The sequence below is a fragment of the Equus caballus genome, chromosome 24, assembly GCF_041296265.1.
Source record: "Equus caballus isolate H_3958 breed thoroughbred chromosome 24, TB-T2T, whole genome shotgun sequence".
NCBI lineage: Eukaryota > Metazoa > Chordata > Mammalia > Perissodactyla > Equidae > Equus > Equus caballus.
Window position 1 is genome coordinate 38,261,872 of NC_091707.1, and position 13,948 is coordinate 38,275,819.

The 13,948-nt window shown below is 35.1% G+C and overlaps 1 protein-coding gene and 1 long non-coding RNA gene across 34 annotated transcripts in view; one reads left to right on the forward strand and one right to left on the reverse strand.

Moving 5' to 3' along the window:
* The window catches only part of LOC111770366 (uncharacterized), a 77,661-nt gene extending 72,005 nt beyond the window's left edge, over window positions 1–5,656 (forward strand). For 21 of the 22 annotated variants that reach the window (XR_002803602.2, XR_002803603.2, XR_002803589.2 and 18 more), the window contains one exon: window positions 507–1,729. This is a non-coding gene — a long non-coding RNA (uncharacterized lncRNA). Of the gene's footprint in view, window positions 1–506; window positions 2,089–5,308 lie in introns of those variants that run through there. The other variant, XR_011431915.1, reaches the window with a different exon arrangement.
* CEP128 (centrosomal protein 128) overlaps window positions 1–13,948 on the reverse strand; it is a 381,907-nt gene that overhangs the window by 48,097 nt on the left and 319,862 nt on the right. For 5 of the 12 annotated variants that reach the window (XM_023628199.2, XM_023628195.2, XM_070249367.1 and 2 more), the window contains 2 exons: window positions 9,958–10,047; window positions 3,532–3,555 (listed from right to left, as the gene is read on the reverse strand). In XM_023628199.2, coding sequence (XP_023483967.2) covers window positions 3,532–3,555; window positions 9,958–10,047 — 114 coding nt within the window. Of the gene's footprint in view, window positions 1–3,379; window positions 3,556–9,957; window positions 10,048–13,948 lie in introns of all 12 variants that reach the window. The other 7 variants (XM_070249369.1, XM_023628198.2, XM_070249368.1 and 4 more) reach the window with 3 other exon arrangements.

Sequence of the window (13,948 nt, forward strand, 5' to 3'; positions counted from 1 at the left end):
TTTTAAGTCAGAGATAACATCTTGTTCATTTTCCCATTAGTAAGTTAAATCAACTCATTTGTCATGAGATCATTTTATATTTGTATGTTAGGCATGATTCGATGATTTGTTTTTTTTTTTTAAATATCTTTTTAATAAACTCTTCATGACTACCTTCAAAGCTTGATTACATCCCCAATATAGAGTGCCTTTTCTGGATCTTTCTACCTGACAATACTGACTCTTCACATTTCAGAGATAAATCTAATTTCCTCCATCATGTCTTCAAACTGGAAAATCCATGACTTTTCATGATGAACTTAGACTGCAATGATGTCAATTTATTATACAATTATTTTTTCTTCATAACTCCTACAAAATGCATTATCTGTGTCATTTATGTGCTGTAGATAGTGTATTTTTATCTTGCACGATTAATTTATTTATTTAAGTAACTTCTCTCCTCAATTAAAGTGCAAGTTCCTGAGAGAACTGATCACAATCTATTTTCCTTTTCTTCTCTTCAGAGTCAACGCAGTGCCTTACACAGTGCCCAGGAAATATCCATTGCTGAGTCCCATTCATGGCCCATGAATCGGAGCTTTCAACAAAGATTTTTTTTTCAGGTCATCACTTAGCTTTATTTGGAGAATCCATCTGTTATATTTTGGCTGAAGGTGGTTCCTTCCTAGGAAAATTCACACTAAACTTTAATGAAGATCATTAGAGCTTCTGTGAAACACCAAATAAAAGGTAGTGCCGATCAGAAAGGCTAGGAAAAAAAGAATAAATTCATGTGCTTCTGGAGGATTTTTTCCCTCATCTATTGGACTGGTACTGTGTATACCCATATTCCTAAGATCAGCCTTATGTGAGGGTCATGTACGTTCAGTTCAAAATTCATTCTTTCATTCTACAAATGTTTATTGATTGTCTACTATATATCAGGAATTTTGGACAGGCCCTGGGTGTGCATTTGCAAGTAAAATGTAATTTTTAATCCAAGAAACTTACTTGCTAGTAAAGAGGGAGAGGGGAAGTTGAGGAAGAGGGGGAGAAATAACCACCTGATCGTGATTTAAGCATACAGATAATCGATGACAAGCCAATTCAAGTTTCTTAATAGGATGAAAAGAACATCTTATTTTCAGGTATTATAACTACTGAACCTTTAAAATCAACCTATTGTAAATAGTCTGAATTGAAGGATGAAGTTTCAAACCTCTGCAGATTTGCATTACCATCATATACACCCTACATTCAATGCCTTATGCGATCTTAATACCAACCCAACCAACCAAGTGTTAGTAGACCACCAACACTTTTCTGTGGTTTAAGTGCTGAGTTCTGGGAGAATAATAAATGAGCTTGAGATTACTTTCAGCATATTTGGTTTTATGAACTATAAAATATTTTACCAGTTGTATAGTCTACCAAGTATATTAAATCTGCTCCTTATAATGCCATATGAAGTCAAAGGACTTCATAATATTTGAGTATTAACATTATTACTGAGCATTTTCCTTTTTATGGTTTTACTTAATGATAATTATTTCAAATTAAAACCATCTTGAGAAAACTGCCATTGTAAAAAACCTAGTCCATTTAATCAATTTTATTTTTCTCATGATGACTTTTAATTTTTACCTTTATTGCTAAAGGAACCCTTAGAATAAGGCATTTAAGATTCTACTCTATAGTACTTTGTTAGTAAAGCGATTATATGAATAAAAAAGACTAATAAAAGTTATAGGCTTTTTGTTGTTGATATAATTTTCAGCTTCTCATGAGATATTGGTATAATTAAAATGATTAAATAAAAAATAATAACCAATCACATAATGATAATGATAACCTAACATTTGTTTGGTCCTAAATATTTTCACATATATTTTCTCTCTCAATTTTCGCAACAATCTGATAAGTTTAACTATAATCATTTTTACAGACGAAGGAATCAAAAAACAAGTGATTTGCTAAATGTTGTATAAATGGCATTTTGTATGCTGAACCCAAGTCTTCAAACTCAAAATTTCTGGTTTTGTTCATACTTTTAAAAAGAGCATTTAACTCACAAGCCAAATCCCGCTGGCAAGACACTTCCTAAGGGTGAGTAAAATATATATGGAGGAACACTAAACATTTTATTCACTTACAACGTCATTATACCGAAACTGAGAAGGTCAGTGTACTTTCCAAACGGCCCAGTTAAATCTAAGGAATTGATTATTTACCCATGAGGGTCTGGACACTGTCAATCAAAATCACTTGCTTACATAGGCCTAAAATATGCTCCATTAGCATCTTTCCATTCCTCATACTCACAAAATAAATATTTTATTTTTTATTACCCTTATCGTTTAAAAGTTTCATTTTTTTCTGCTCATTAAAAGAATAAAAAGAGAAAATAAAAATCACTACTAGTCCCATGCCACTCCTAATAGTTTGTGTGTTTTCATAAAGTCTTTTTAACACAAAATGTGCATATTCAATATTTGCATCATACTCTCCTTCTATCTTTATATACCACTTTTCCCTCCCATATTACAGAAGGCAATATTTACTTTTTGAAAATATGACTTTTTATGGCTGAATAATGTTTCATCATAAGGTGGTACCGTAATTTATTTCACCATTCTTCCAATTCATACAGTTTTTATTATAAAAACGTTTATTTATAAAAGTAAAATAACCTTGCTTTATATGACTTGAAAAACAGAGAAAGGAGTGAGATCACAGCCCTAATTCTGGTCTAACAAGTCACTATTATGAATTTTGCTCACTTCTTTTTATTATTTTTTCATAGGCCTATCATTATATGTTATCATTAAAGTACACATGATTTTACATCCTGAATTTGTTTCCATTTAACATTTTATTATAAGCCTTTTCCATAACCATTGTGGCACGTTGGCTGGAAATTCCACACTTTATCTAACCATTATTTTATTGCCAAACAATAAGCTGTCTCTCTTTTTTCTATTTAAAAATAAACCATTTTCCAATAAATATTGCAAGCATATAGTCTTTACATTCATGCACTTAAAAAAATTCTTTCCTAATACTAGATTCCTGCAAGTAAGATTATTAAGAAAAAGGCCGACCAGCTTTTAGTATTATTTGGATTTTGGTGGAAAACAGCGCCAAAAAAAAAAGTTAAGTGACCGAACTTCAAAGTATACACAGCATCCTGATCTGTTTCTTATCAGCCAGTTCTTTTACTGATTGAGAAATACAGAAACAAACATACGGGATATCGATTACATTTAAACTAATTACGTTTTCCATAAATTAGTATACTCTGGCATCATCAATTTTGGGAGGGCAGTGACCACTTAAATATGCACATTTTCATTTTTTCTAAAATTTTTTTCCCTTTTAAAAGTCTGTATCTACATACCTTTCAGGTACAGTTTAGCTTATTTTGCCCTTTGCATCTTAGATGTAGTTTTAGAAATGTTTTCTGGAATTTCTTCCTTGGGGGTGCTCTGAAATCCACATCAGACACAGCAGTAATTCTGATAGAAGGAGAAAGAAAATGCCCCAACTTACCGTTTCTAATGCATTTACACGGTCCTGCAAATAAAGCATAATATATAATTATAAAAACAAAGCTATTAAAAATCATTTCAAGTTTACTTAATTTTCAGATTTTCTATTTATCTTCTATTAGTAATAATTTATCTTAAAAATGTAAAAAATTAAAACTCCTACTCAGGATGATCTCTCCAATAGAAAAATAGACATAGAAGAATCACTATACCTTTTCTCATCTCAGCTAGCGTTAGGACTATACAGCTTAATTTAACAGTAAATACCATAATTTTAGATATAGTAACCAAAAGGAATAGTAAATAATGGAGTATAAATATTAGATATATTTGAATATATGAAACACAACTAGGCAATAATAGTGATGTAAAAAAGGAATTTAGCACATATACCAGCTCTCAATTATATATACAGTACAAAATGTAATCTCACAGGAAGGTAAAATTCAGACATAAGAACATTTCATCAATTAAAGTTAATAAGTAGGTTGTTAACTGAAACAAGGCAGGAAAAATAAATGGGAAAGATACATCACATGCAGCCAATCCTGAACCCAGATGGGACTCCATTACCTGTAGTATCTTAGAAGGTTTTAGAGAAATATTGTCTTTAAAAAGAATCATTGACAACATTGCTTGAAAAGCTAAATGATTAAGAAAATGGTTGCCTTTTGAATCCAATAGTTGTATTCTCAACGCTTTTCAGGGCTGAGAGCTACGTACAGAAAGTTTTTACCAAATACAAAAGGCTGAATTGGAGAGCAGAGTCTGAAGATTTAAGAAAGTGGAAAGCCATTCTTTTCAGGAGGGTCAAGGCCATTTTTCTTTCTTTTCTCTCATTTTAAGCAGCTGTAGGGAAGGTGTGAAATTTGGATTTCTTTTTTCTTTAATCAAATTAATCATCTCTTCTAAGAGGGAAAGGGGAGGGGGGGGGAGGCACAGAAAACCACTCAACTCAGGTCTCTTGTGGCCCTGCAGGGAATCCTGACACTTAGGAGCAGAAAGAACTTGGCCCTCACCTCCATTCTCCCCGCCTCCCCTAGCACATAGAGGCCTAGCCTTTGACGACTTCTGCAACGCAAGCTCCACCCTCACCCTGGGAAACTGGGTTGAATATTTCTACCCTTTAAACATTTGGCTATGTGGGTGTGAGTTAAATGAATTTATTATGCAACAGCAGCCCAAAGCAGACTGTTTTTTAGCAATATAATCTGTTTAACTGCATTTTTTTGTTATCCTTGAGAGAACCTTACCCTTGCCCCCATAATTTTCATAAAATAACTGCTATTTTGTTGGTGACTTGTGTACTGTCACATTTCAGCACTTCATAATAAATGCATATAATGCCTCAAGGGGGCTTCGATCTCTTGTTACCAGGCATCTTATTCACAGGGCATCAGGGACAAAACCATTCAGCAATGCTTTATCATTCTTTGTAGACTGAATGAAACCTTATTAGATGCCTTACAGAGACAGAAACAGTCTTTGGGCCATATCACAATTCTGTAAACCATCTTGGAAGGCTCAAAATATTTACAGTTACTATTTGGGCCTTAAGTTTTCTCCATACCGCGTATTTATGGGCTCATATTATTTAGGATTAGCATATTTTAAAAGCACACAAACAGCTGCTTTGAAATCAGTGATTGCAAGTGATGTCAAAAGAGTAGAATTGAATTAAATTCTGTCTGTCTTAATTCACATCTCAGTGTTTGGCAAAGATAAACTGATATGACTTATGTATTAGTGTTTTCTTTTTACTTAAATATTTGTTACAGGATTTTAAAAGAAATATATACTGTCATGGACTGCATGTTTGTATCCTCACAAAACTCGTGTGTTGAAACCCTAATCCTCAATGTGATGGCATCTGGAGACGTGGCCTTTGGGGGTAATTAGGTCATGAAGATACAGCCCTTATGATGGGATTAGTGCCCTTATAAGAAGAGAGACAAGAATGGTTGCTTCTCTTTCTGCTGTCTGCCATGTAACGACATAATGAGAAAATGGTCATCTACAGGCCAGGAAGAGGGCCCTCACCAAGAACCAAATCTGCCAGCACCTTTGTTCTTGGACTTTCCAGCCTCCAGAACTGTGAGAAATAAAGGTTTATTTAAGCCACCCAATCTATGGTAACTTTTTACGACAGTCTGAGCTGACTAAAACAGGTGCCTGGTTTATAAGATTATGAACACAAATGGTCAAAAAAACTCCATTTTGGTAAAATATAAAGATCAATTAATAATCTATTTCAATGCAATTTAATTATGTCTGTTTGTCTATAACCTACTTCATTCCAAAACGGTATTGAGACAGCTTTCAGAGAAAAATACATATGATTAGAAAACGAGAAAATTAAAGAAATAGAAAATTCAGTTCATTAACCTAAATTTAAATTAGTCAATTTGCCAATCAACGACAGCTAATAGGATACCAGCCATTGCTGCCGATTAGTGAGTTCTGTGTAAATTGTAGAGTTTTTGGTCTTAATTGCAGGCTATAAATAAAAAGAAACTACTCCTAGTCTTTATGAACTTATTAACTTGCTTTTAAAATTTAAGAAAAGTATTTTGAAAGTTTAAATGGTTGTCGTTGATTTCTTCTTTGGTAGGCAAGATTAGTTATTGTAATTCTGTATAGAAAAGCATTAGACTACAGCAAATTCTTATTCTCAAAAAAAATTTGCATACTTCCTTTCATGGTATTTTTATTACAAAAGAGGTAACCTTAAGCCAATATTGTGGCACTAATACAGCATGAAAAAAATGCCAGCATATGTCCTAGAATGAACATATAATTACACCAAAATATATTCTCTTTAACCTCAAGCTAATATTGATTTGCTACTTGGTCACAATGGGGTGTACACTGGAATTTATGAATAAGCCAAGGCGAATTCGTTAGCATCATTGGAGATGGGCAAATATTTGTAGGCTAAGTTAGGAGATGAATGCTAAATGGACTGTTGGTATCTGAATCCCTCATCATTAACAGTTTATCTGATTTAGCTCAGCCAATCACCAATCAATTAGCCACACTGATTCATCTATCCCATTTAAGAGATGAATTAGAGGATTGAAGGGCTAAATAATCAGAGTTCTCCTGTTTCTGTTAAGTGTAGTCAGATAGGCCTAGTGACTATTTTATCACAATGATACAGCATTTTCCAACAATGCTTTAAATATACCTATTAGCAAAACAAAAAGCACAATATGGACATACAAATAGAACAAGAGTCTCTATGCCTTCCAAGTCTAAGAAGCTTTAAGAGTATACAATGATTCTGGAAACTTCTCTGGGACTGAAGGGCAAATGATAGACATGTAATTTTCAAAAAGAAAAATCCACAATGAGGTCTCCCTCTCATCACTGTTCTAAAAGCACAAAACCTCTCTTCTGGAAGAAAAATCCACTCAGCTCCACCCAGAGAGACCACTGCAGAGCACTTTTCCTGTCAATGTTAACTCTGTTTAGTCAATAGTCACAATTTACCTGCTACTTTCCATGTGAAGTATATAAAATACAGTCCAAATATGTACCATTTTTCCTCTATGCATTTCCACATGGCAATCCACTACATTTAACAAATTGCTGATCATTTTTTAATAATTAAAAGAACTAGAAATAATTTCAAATGTGTTCTTTTCCAAGCTTCAAGATATTAAAATGAAAGAAAAGGAAAAGGCCTTTACTAACCTTCTCAAAAAGAGACCAGCATTTCCTAGAGTGATATAAATAATTTAAAACAAAATAGATAAAAATTACAAACAACCTCAATGTTGCAACACCAAAAAAAACTTTAAAATATAGCATAAGTTGGCTCTGAATATACCAAATGAATCAATGATCCATACATAAAATGGCATGTGATCTATTAAAAGTCAGACAAAGCTACTCTACTTAAGAAAAACCTTAGCACGAGGGGCATTAGAGCAGCTTGCAGGGGGGTTTCCCAATCACCCAGTGTCAGATTTAGCCATCATTAGATCCCTGTAGTCAATCTCTGTTAACTCATTTAGCTAGTTGCTTCTGTGCCTTTTTCAAATAATCTGCCTCAGGGTCCAAATAACAAAACAGAAATGTTGAAAAGAAAACCACAGCAAGCCATCCAGATTTTGTGTAAAAATTTGTCAATAAAAGCCGCTCAACATTTGACTTATGAAGAAAAGCCAGTTTAAAGCGATGTATCCTTTTCAACCCGAGAAGGAGTACCGGTTACGTTCCTTCTATCTGCTTTTCACTGGGGTGTGGCAAAATCCCTGATACATTCAGAAGCAGAAACTATCACAAGGTTTAAGAACAGAGTTGAAGTGTGTGCTCCACATTTCCGATTTGTTCTCTCATCTACTACCACTATCATAATGGAGACCTGAGGCAGCCAGCTGTTCTGTAGCTTTCTCCTGCTGTATTCTCAGGTTGGTGTTTGGTTTGTGGTTTTGTTTGTTATGATGCCATTACTGACCATTGTGCTCCAGTTAAGTTCACTGGTCAGGAAGGGCTGAGGATGCACTTACAGTGAAGTGAGATGCGTACAGGGTTTTGTTGGGGTGGGGAATATCAGTGGGGTGGAGGAGAAAGATGAAGAGCCAAAAAAAGAAATGGGCCTCTGTTGGTTTGTTTCAACATATTTCACGTTGGAAAATGCAGCCTGAGAGGCTAGGCAAGGGTTTTGCTTAAAGTCCCTATAAACATTTCCGGTCAACAGTGTGAAACTAATACCAAAAAAAATATCTCAGAAACCCTTTATATTTCAGATCACAAAGCAAAGCAATGAGGTTTCGTTTTATTTCCTTTAAGATTCTTCTTTAATGTACAACATAATGTGGTTCTTACGTGTGTGCCTACAGGATAAGACTACAAACCAAATGAAGGACAAAAGACAGAATTATCTTTCCCTGGGAATTGCTCAATTCCACAGTGAAACTGCTGGTAACAGGTAACAAGAGTTCAGTGAATGACATCGGGATTGGGGAACAACTAAAAATTATTTGCAGGTAATATAAAGGCTATGATGGCGGTTAGGGCCAACGCAGATGACAACCAATGTAATTTCAAAGATTGACTGTCCGCCCAAAGACACGCAGGAACAGGAGCTGAGTAGCAGGGGGAGAAAGTCAACAATCCAGAAACCAACACACCATATTTTTTTTTCAAGGATTTACATTTTAAGAAACAAAGTACATGTCTCCAGTTGTGAGGTTAGTCATATATCAGCTGAATATGCTCTGAACTCTTATGCAAATCATAGTGCAGTGGTGATTATGGCATAATTTATGAGTAGCTTTGTGTCATGCAGAACTTGTGGAAAACAATAGGGTATGCTTTTTTTTCAGAGTGTGTATCTGACTGCCACCAAACACAGCTGATCTAATGAGACTCCCTGAGGCTGGCATCTCCTCTGTTTCCCTCAAGGGCACACATCTCCTGGGCTTCCAGGTGAAGAATGCTCACAAGAACACGCACATAACCATAGAATCCTTTGACCCAAGCTCCTTCCTCCCGAATATCTGAATCACAGCACTTGATGGTTGACTATCATGCATGTCACACAGCTGAGTCATTAAATGGTACAGGCAAACAGTCCACTTTGGGAATTAAACTGCTTACCTTTGAGCAATTCCAATAATCCCCATCCTAATTTACATGCAGAGTCATTTACTCAATTCTTTTCAGGAATTAAAGCACAAAGAACATTATATTAGAGATTCTCTCTCTCTCACCCTCATTCCCACATTCCTTCTGGGGGTTTCTGCCTACAGTTTCCTCTCACCTTTACATAGTAAAGAGAGAGCCTGCTGATAAAGATAAGTCATAAGCAGATGATTTTAAAATAATATATTTGGCTGACATGAGTTAGGTTTTTCTTGCTTCCTAATTCAGTTTGACTAAGATTAAAACTATTATTGATCTCGGGGGCTGGCCCCGTGGCCGAGTGGTTAAGTTCGCGCGCTCCGCTGCAGGCGTCCCAGTGTTTCGTTGGTTCGAATCCTGGGCGCGGACATGGCACTGCTCGTCAGACCACGCTGAGGCAGCGTCCCACGTACCACAACTAGAAGAACCCACAACGAGAAATATACAACTATGTACTGGGGGGCTTTGGGGAGAAAAAGGAAAAAATAAAATCTTAAAAAAAAAAAAAAAAACTATTATTGATCTCCACTTCCTAATATATAAGCACAGGTAGGAAGAGAAATGTGGTTAAAGGATTTAAAACCAACCTTAGATTATCTGTTCTCTGATAATCAATGGCACGCTATTCTTAGTATCTAAGAAAACCCAGGGAAAAACCCAACAACTTGGTTTTTAGTTGCACTTCTGGGAAGCATACCTGAGGGTTGATTATTCTCTATATCCTAAAACAAAGCAGATGTATTTTGACTATTCAGTTTCAAATATCCTATATATTCCTACCTATGAAATACTTAACTGCTTTTTCTTCAAATTGAGCTTCATTCTGATTTTTCCTTGCAGTCTGACTAACATCTTCCCAAGATGGAATTTTAAACAGTAGCCTTGGCTGTTTAAGAGAGATGTGAATAAAGAAAAAGTTGGAGGCTCTATCGTCTTAAAATAATCGAAAGCACTATAAATAGTAACAGTTATAAAAACAACATTAATAGGACTAAAATAGCTTCAAGTTTTTAATTTCTGCAGTTATAGAAAATGATATCATATTATACTTTTAAAATGTTCCCCCAAATAATTCCACGCCCAACTTAGTCCAGATTTTAGGGAAACCTTTACTTGAAATTTAAAACATTTACTCTTCAGGATTATAAATACAGAGTAGTGATTTAGTTCAAAGTAGATTCAATTGTCTTGCTTTCAAAATCAGTCCTGGAAGTAACTGATCCTAAATTCCAAAGTCCATGAAATGAAGGAATAAATAAGATGGGAGCTTGTTAAGAGACACATCTGGGTGGTCTGAGCTGGAAATGAAAGTTACTTTTACACTCACAACCTTACCTGTGGATAAGGAAGTACTGATATTAAAAGTTCAGGAAAGTCTGATTACTCAAAATTATACTCTCCCTCCATTTGCAAAATTATTTAAAATTCTATCAACAAAAATTTATTCTTTGAGGAAGAACTCAAAAATTGATTCTTTGACTCCCCTACTCCAGTTCCTCTTTTAAAGGGCAAACATTCTTAAGACGGATAACCATTAGACTAGTTCATTCCAAGGCAGGGGGCAGCAAAGTAGGACGGTGGGTCAAAAGCGGCCCCCTGCCTGTTTTTATAGGTCCACGATTTAAGAATGGTTTTTACAATTTTATTTGGCTGAAAAAAATCAAAGTAAGAAAATTTCATGACAAGTGAAAATTACATGAAATTCAACTTTCAGTTTCCCTAAATAAAGCTTTATTGGAACATAGCCTACTCATTTCTTTACATATTGTTTATGGCTGCTTTCTTCTATCCTGGCAGAGTTGAGTTGTTGTGAGAGAGCATACGGCCTGTAAAATTGAAAATATTTAGAATCTGGCCCTTTACAGGAAGTTTGGCAACCCTTTGTTCTAAGATGTTGGTATCCTACAAGAATTACTTCCTGCCTCACAGAGGTCACCCTGTAGCAGACCCTGTAAGATTCTAGAAGGTAAGGATAAGGTAAAACCCACTGACCAGGGAGAAGAAAAGATAACAGGAACTAGAAAGTTTTTACTCAACTTATAAACTTTAAAACAAAATTTAAAAGTTGCAGTATATGCATAAATACATATATCACAATATAAGCCATTCCTTAGGCCATATAAGTTTCTTCCTTTTGTCCTTTCTGCCTTTTATCCACCATTTTTCCTTTCCTTTCAATGTCTTTCCTTCTTTCCTACCTTTCTTTCTACCTCTCCCTCTCCCACTCATTTATTCATTTAATTAACTCATCCATTCATCCGTTCATTCACACTGACTGAGGCAGACACTATGTTGGACATTGGGTACATAGTTATCAACAAGGAAGATAAGTTCTCTTTGCCTTTACAGAGCTTACATTCTAAAGAAGATGACAAAGACATCAATAAAGAAGATACCCAGGAACTGTGATGGGGGGTGAGGGCAGAGGTTTACTTTAGACAGGTTGGTCAAGTTAAGTTCCCACAAAGGGGTGACGTTTGAGCTGACAGTGAAAGGATGAAAATGAGCCATTATACAAAGAGCTAAGAGAAAAGCACTACGGAGAGAGGGAATAGAAAATGCAAAGGTCCTAGGACAAGGAAAGGTTGCTTAATTTCAGAAACAAAAGGGACACTGGTGTTTGTGTTGTGGCTGTTAATGAAAACATTCCTTTAAATTACCAGTATCATAAAAATCAACACTATTTATTAAAAGCTTATTATTTGCCAAAAATTGCATTGGGTGCTTTTCACATATGGTCTCATTTAACGCTCACAAAAACTCTCTATAGGTGAATATTATTAACTTCATTCATTTAAAGTCGGAGAAACAGACTCAAAGACATTAACTGTACTGAACTCCACACTGTGATTAAATGTTGAGGCTTAGACTAGCAGCCAGGTCCGCTCAACTCGAAGGGGTCTACACTTACTCTCAAAAACAAATTAAAGGTCATATTAAAAAAATATATATATATCTATTTAACAGTTCTATAAAACAGAGCTAATGGAAATACCATATGCTGACAGTGCAGTTTTATGAGCAAATAGACAATAAACACTTTTTTATTACCATCAGGGATATTTTTTGTATGTGTGGTAGAGGTTAGGGGATACACTGGAAAACTATTCTGGAGCCTTTTTCACAAAATTACACACGCCAGAACAGCATTCCAGAACTTTATTTTTAACAGATGTCAGGTGACAGTGTAACAAAACGCATACTCTATCACAATAAAATTTAATGCTCAAATAAAAACCATTATTTGTACACATTTTTATATTTATTTACTATATAATAAAAGGGATTATAGTTTTGCCATATGCCTTTCTTAAGTAAGTTGCATGTCCCTCTGACATCTTGGCCCGACATTAGGTCAGCTGAAGCCCACACAGTCAATGACACAGGGGAAATATCAGAAGAAAGGATAAAGGAAAACACAGATCTAAGCTTAAGTAGCTGTGCTGTGTGCAGTTAAATGGCACCTCTACTGTGCTGGTCTCCCAATTCTTTTAGATCTGCACTGCAAGAGCTTAGATGCATCACTGAGCTCATAAATGGCCTCCTCCTCCCACCCCTGCTTCATTTGTGACAAATTTATTAGTTCTTTCCTAGCAGTGAAATGAGAACTAGGGATTTCAATTACAAGAACATAGTAAACGCATGGAGTCTCTCCTAGGTAATATTTTTCTATTTCACGTTATGAGCAAATATAGAAATATTGTTAACAGACATTAAATGTTATTTATTAGCATGCTAATCAGGCTTCCCACTTTTAAAAGTAAACAGTAAACTTCTAACAAATTAAATTTAGAATAGTGAGTGTAATGCAGATACTTTGGAAAAGGCATGCACTTCAGAATCAAATTTTTAAAACCAAAATAATCACTGGTTATGATAAGAAGAGAAAGATATAAGAAGAGATGTTTATTAGTCATTCTTTCAGCTCATTTTAGTTTTATCACTTTTTGCACAATTTAAAATTTATGCAAAGTTTTCAATGTTGCCTTTAATTTTTGCCAGAATATTTTGAACCTGGTTTAACACTGAAATTGAAGAAGCCCGGGGAGGGCTTTCATAACAACTTTCTTCAGTCTGTTTATTTAAAACATGATGAATAAGCAAAATGAAAAGGTGCAGAATGGAAAAAGAAAAATGATCCCTTCTCCTTCCTAGAAGTGTTCGAGATTACTGGATTGTTCGTAGTCTCACACCAGGAATTGAAATGTTCCTCACATGCCAGCAGCCAAATATATACATGACACTGTCCCAGTTGCCATGTATAAGTTAGATTAGAGCCTAAGGGTTTATAAGTAGTTTAAAGTTGCCTGACTTATTTAATGCACTTTCTAAAACTTATTTAGTTTCTGTCATCTTTTTTTGAGGAGGTAGGGGGTCAGTAGTATTTGGCCACACTAAATGCTTAATATGTTTCCTAATGAGTCATTCTTACAGAAAAATTATGGAAGAGACTAAAAGAAAGATGGCCAGGAACCTAAACAAACAAACAAAGTGTAGAAATTCTGATCTCCATAAGCTGGTAGGGTGGTATAGAAGCCAGGCAGATTCTAACAGCCCTGTCACTTATGGGCTGAGCCAGCAATGAGCCTTAGCTTCTTCATCTGTAAAATGAGAATAACAGTATTTACCTTATAGAATTGTTGTAAGGAATAAATGATATATATTCAGAAGTTTTAGCATAGTATATGACACAAAAGAATTCCTCGTTAGCTATTAATATCATTCATTAACCAGTCAGAGGGGGATCTTTTCCTTTTCTTTGATGAAGGCCCCATCACCCTTTGGGG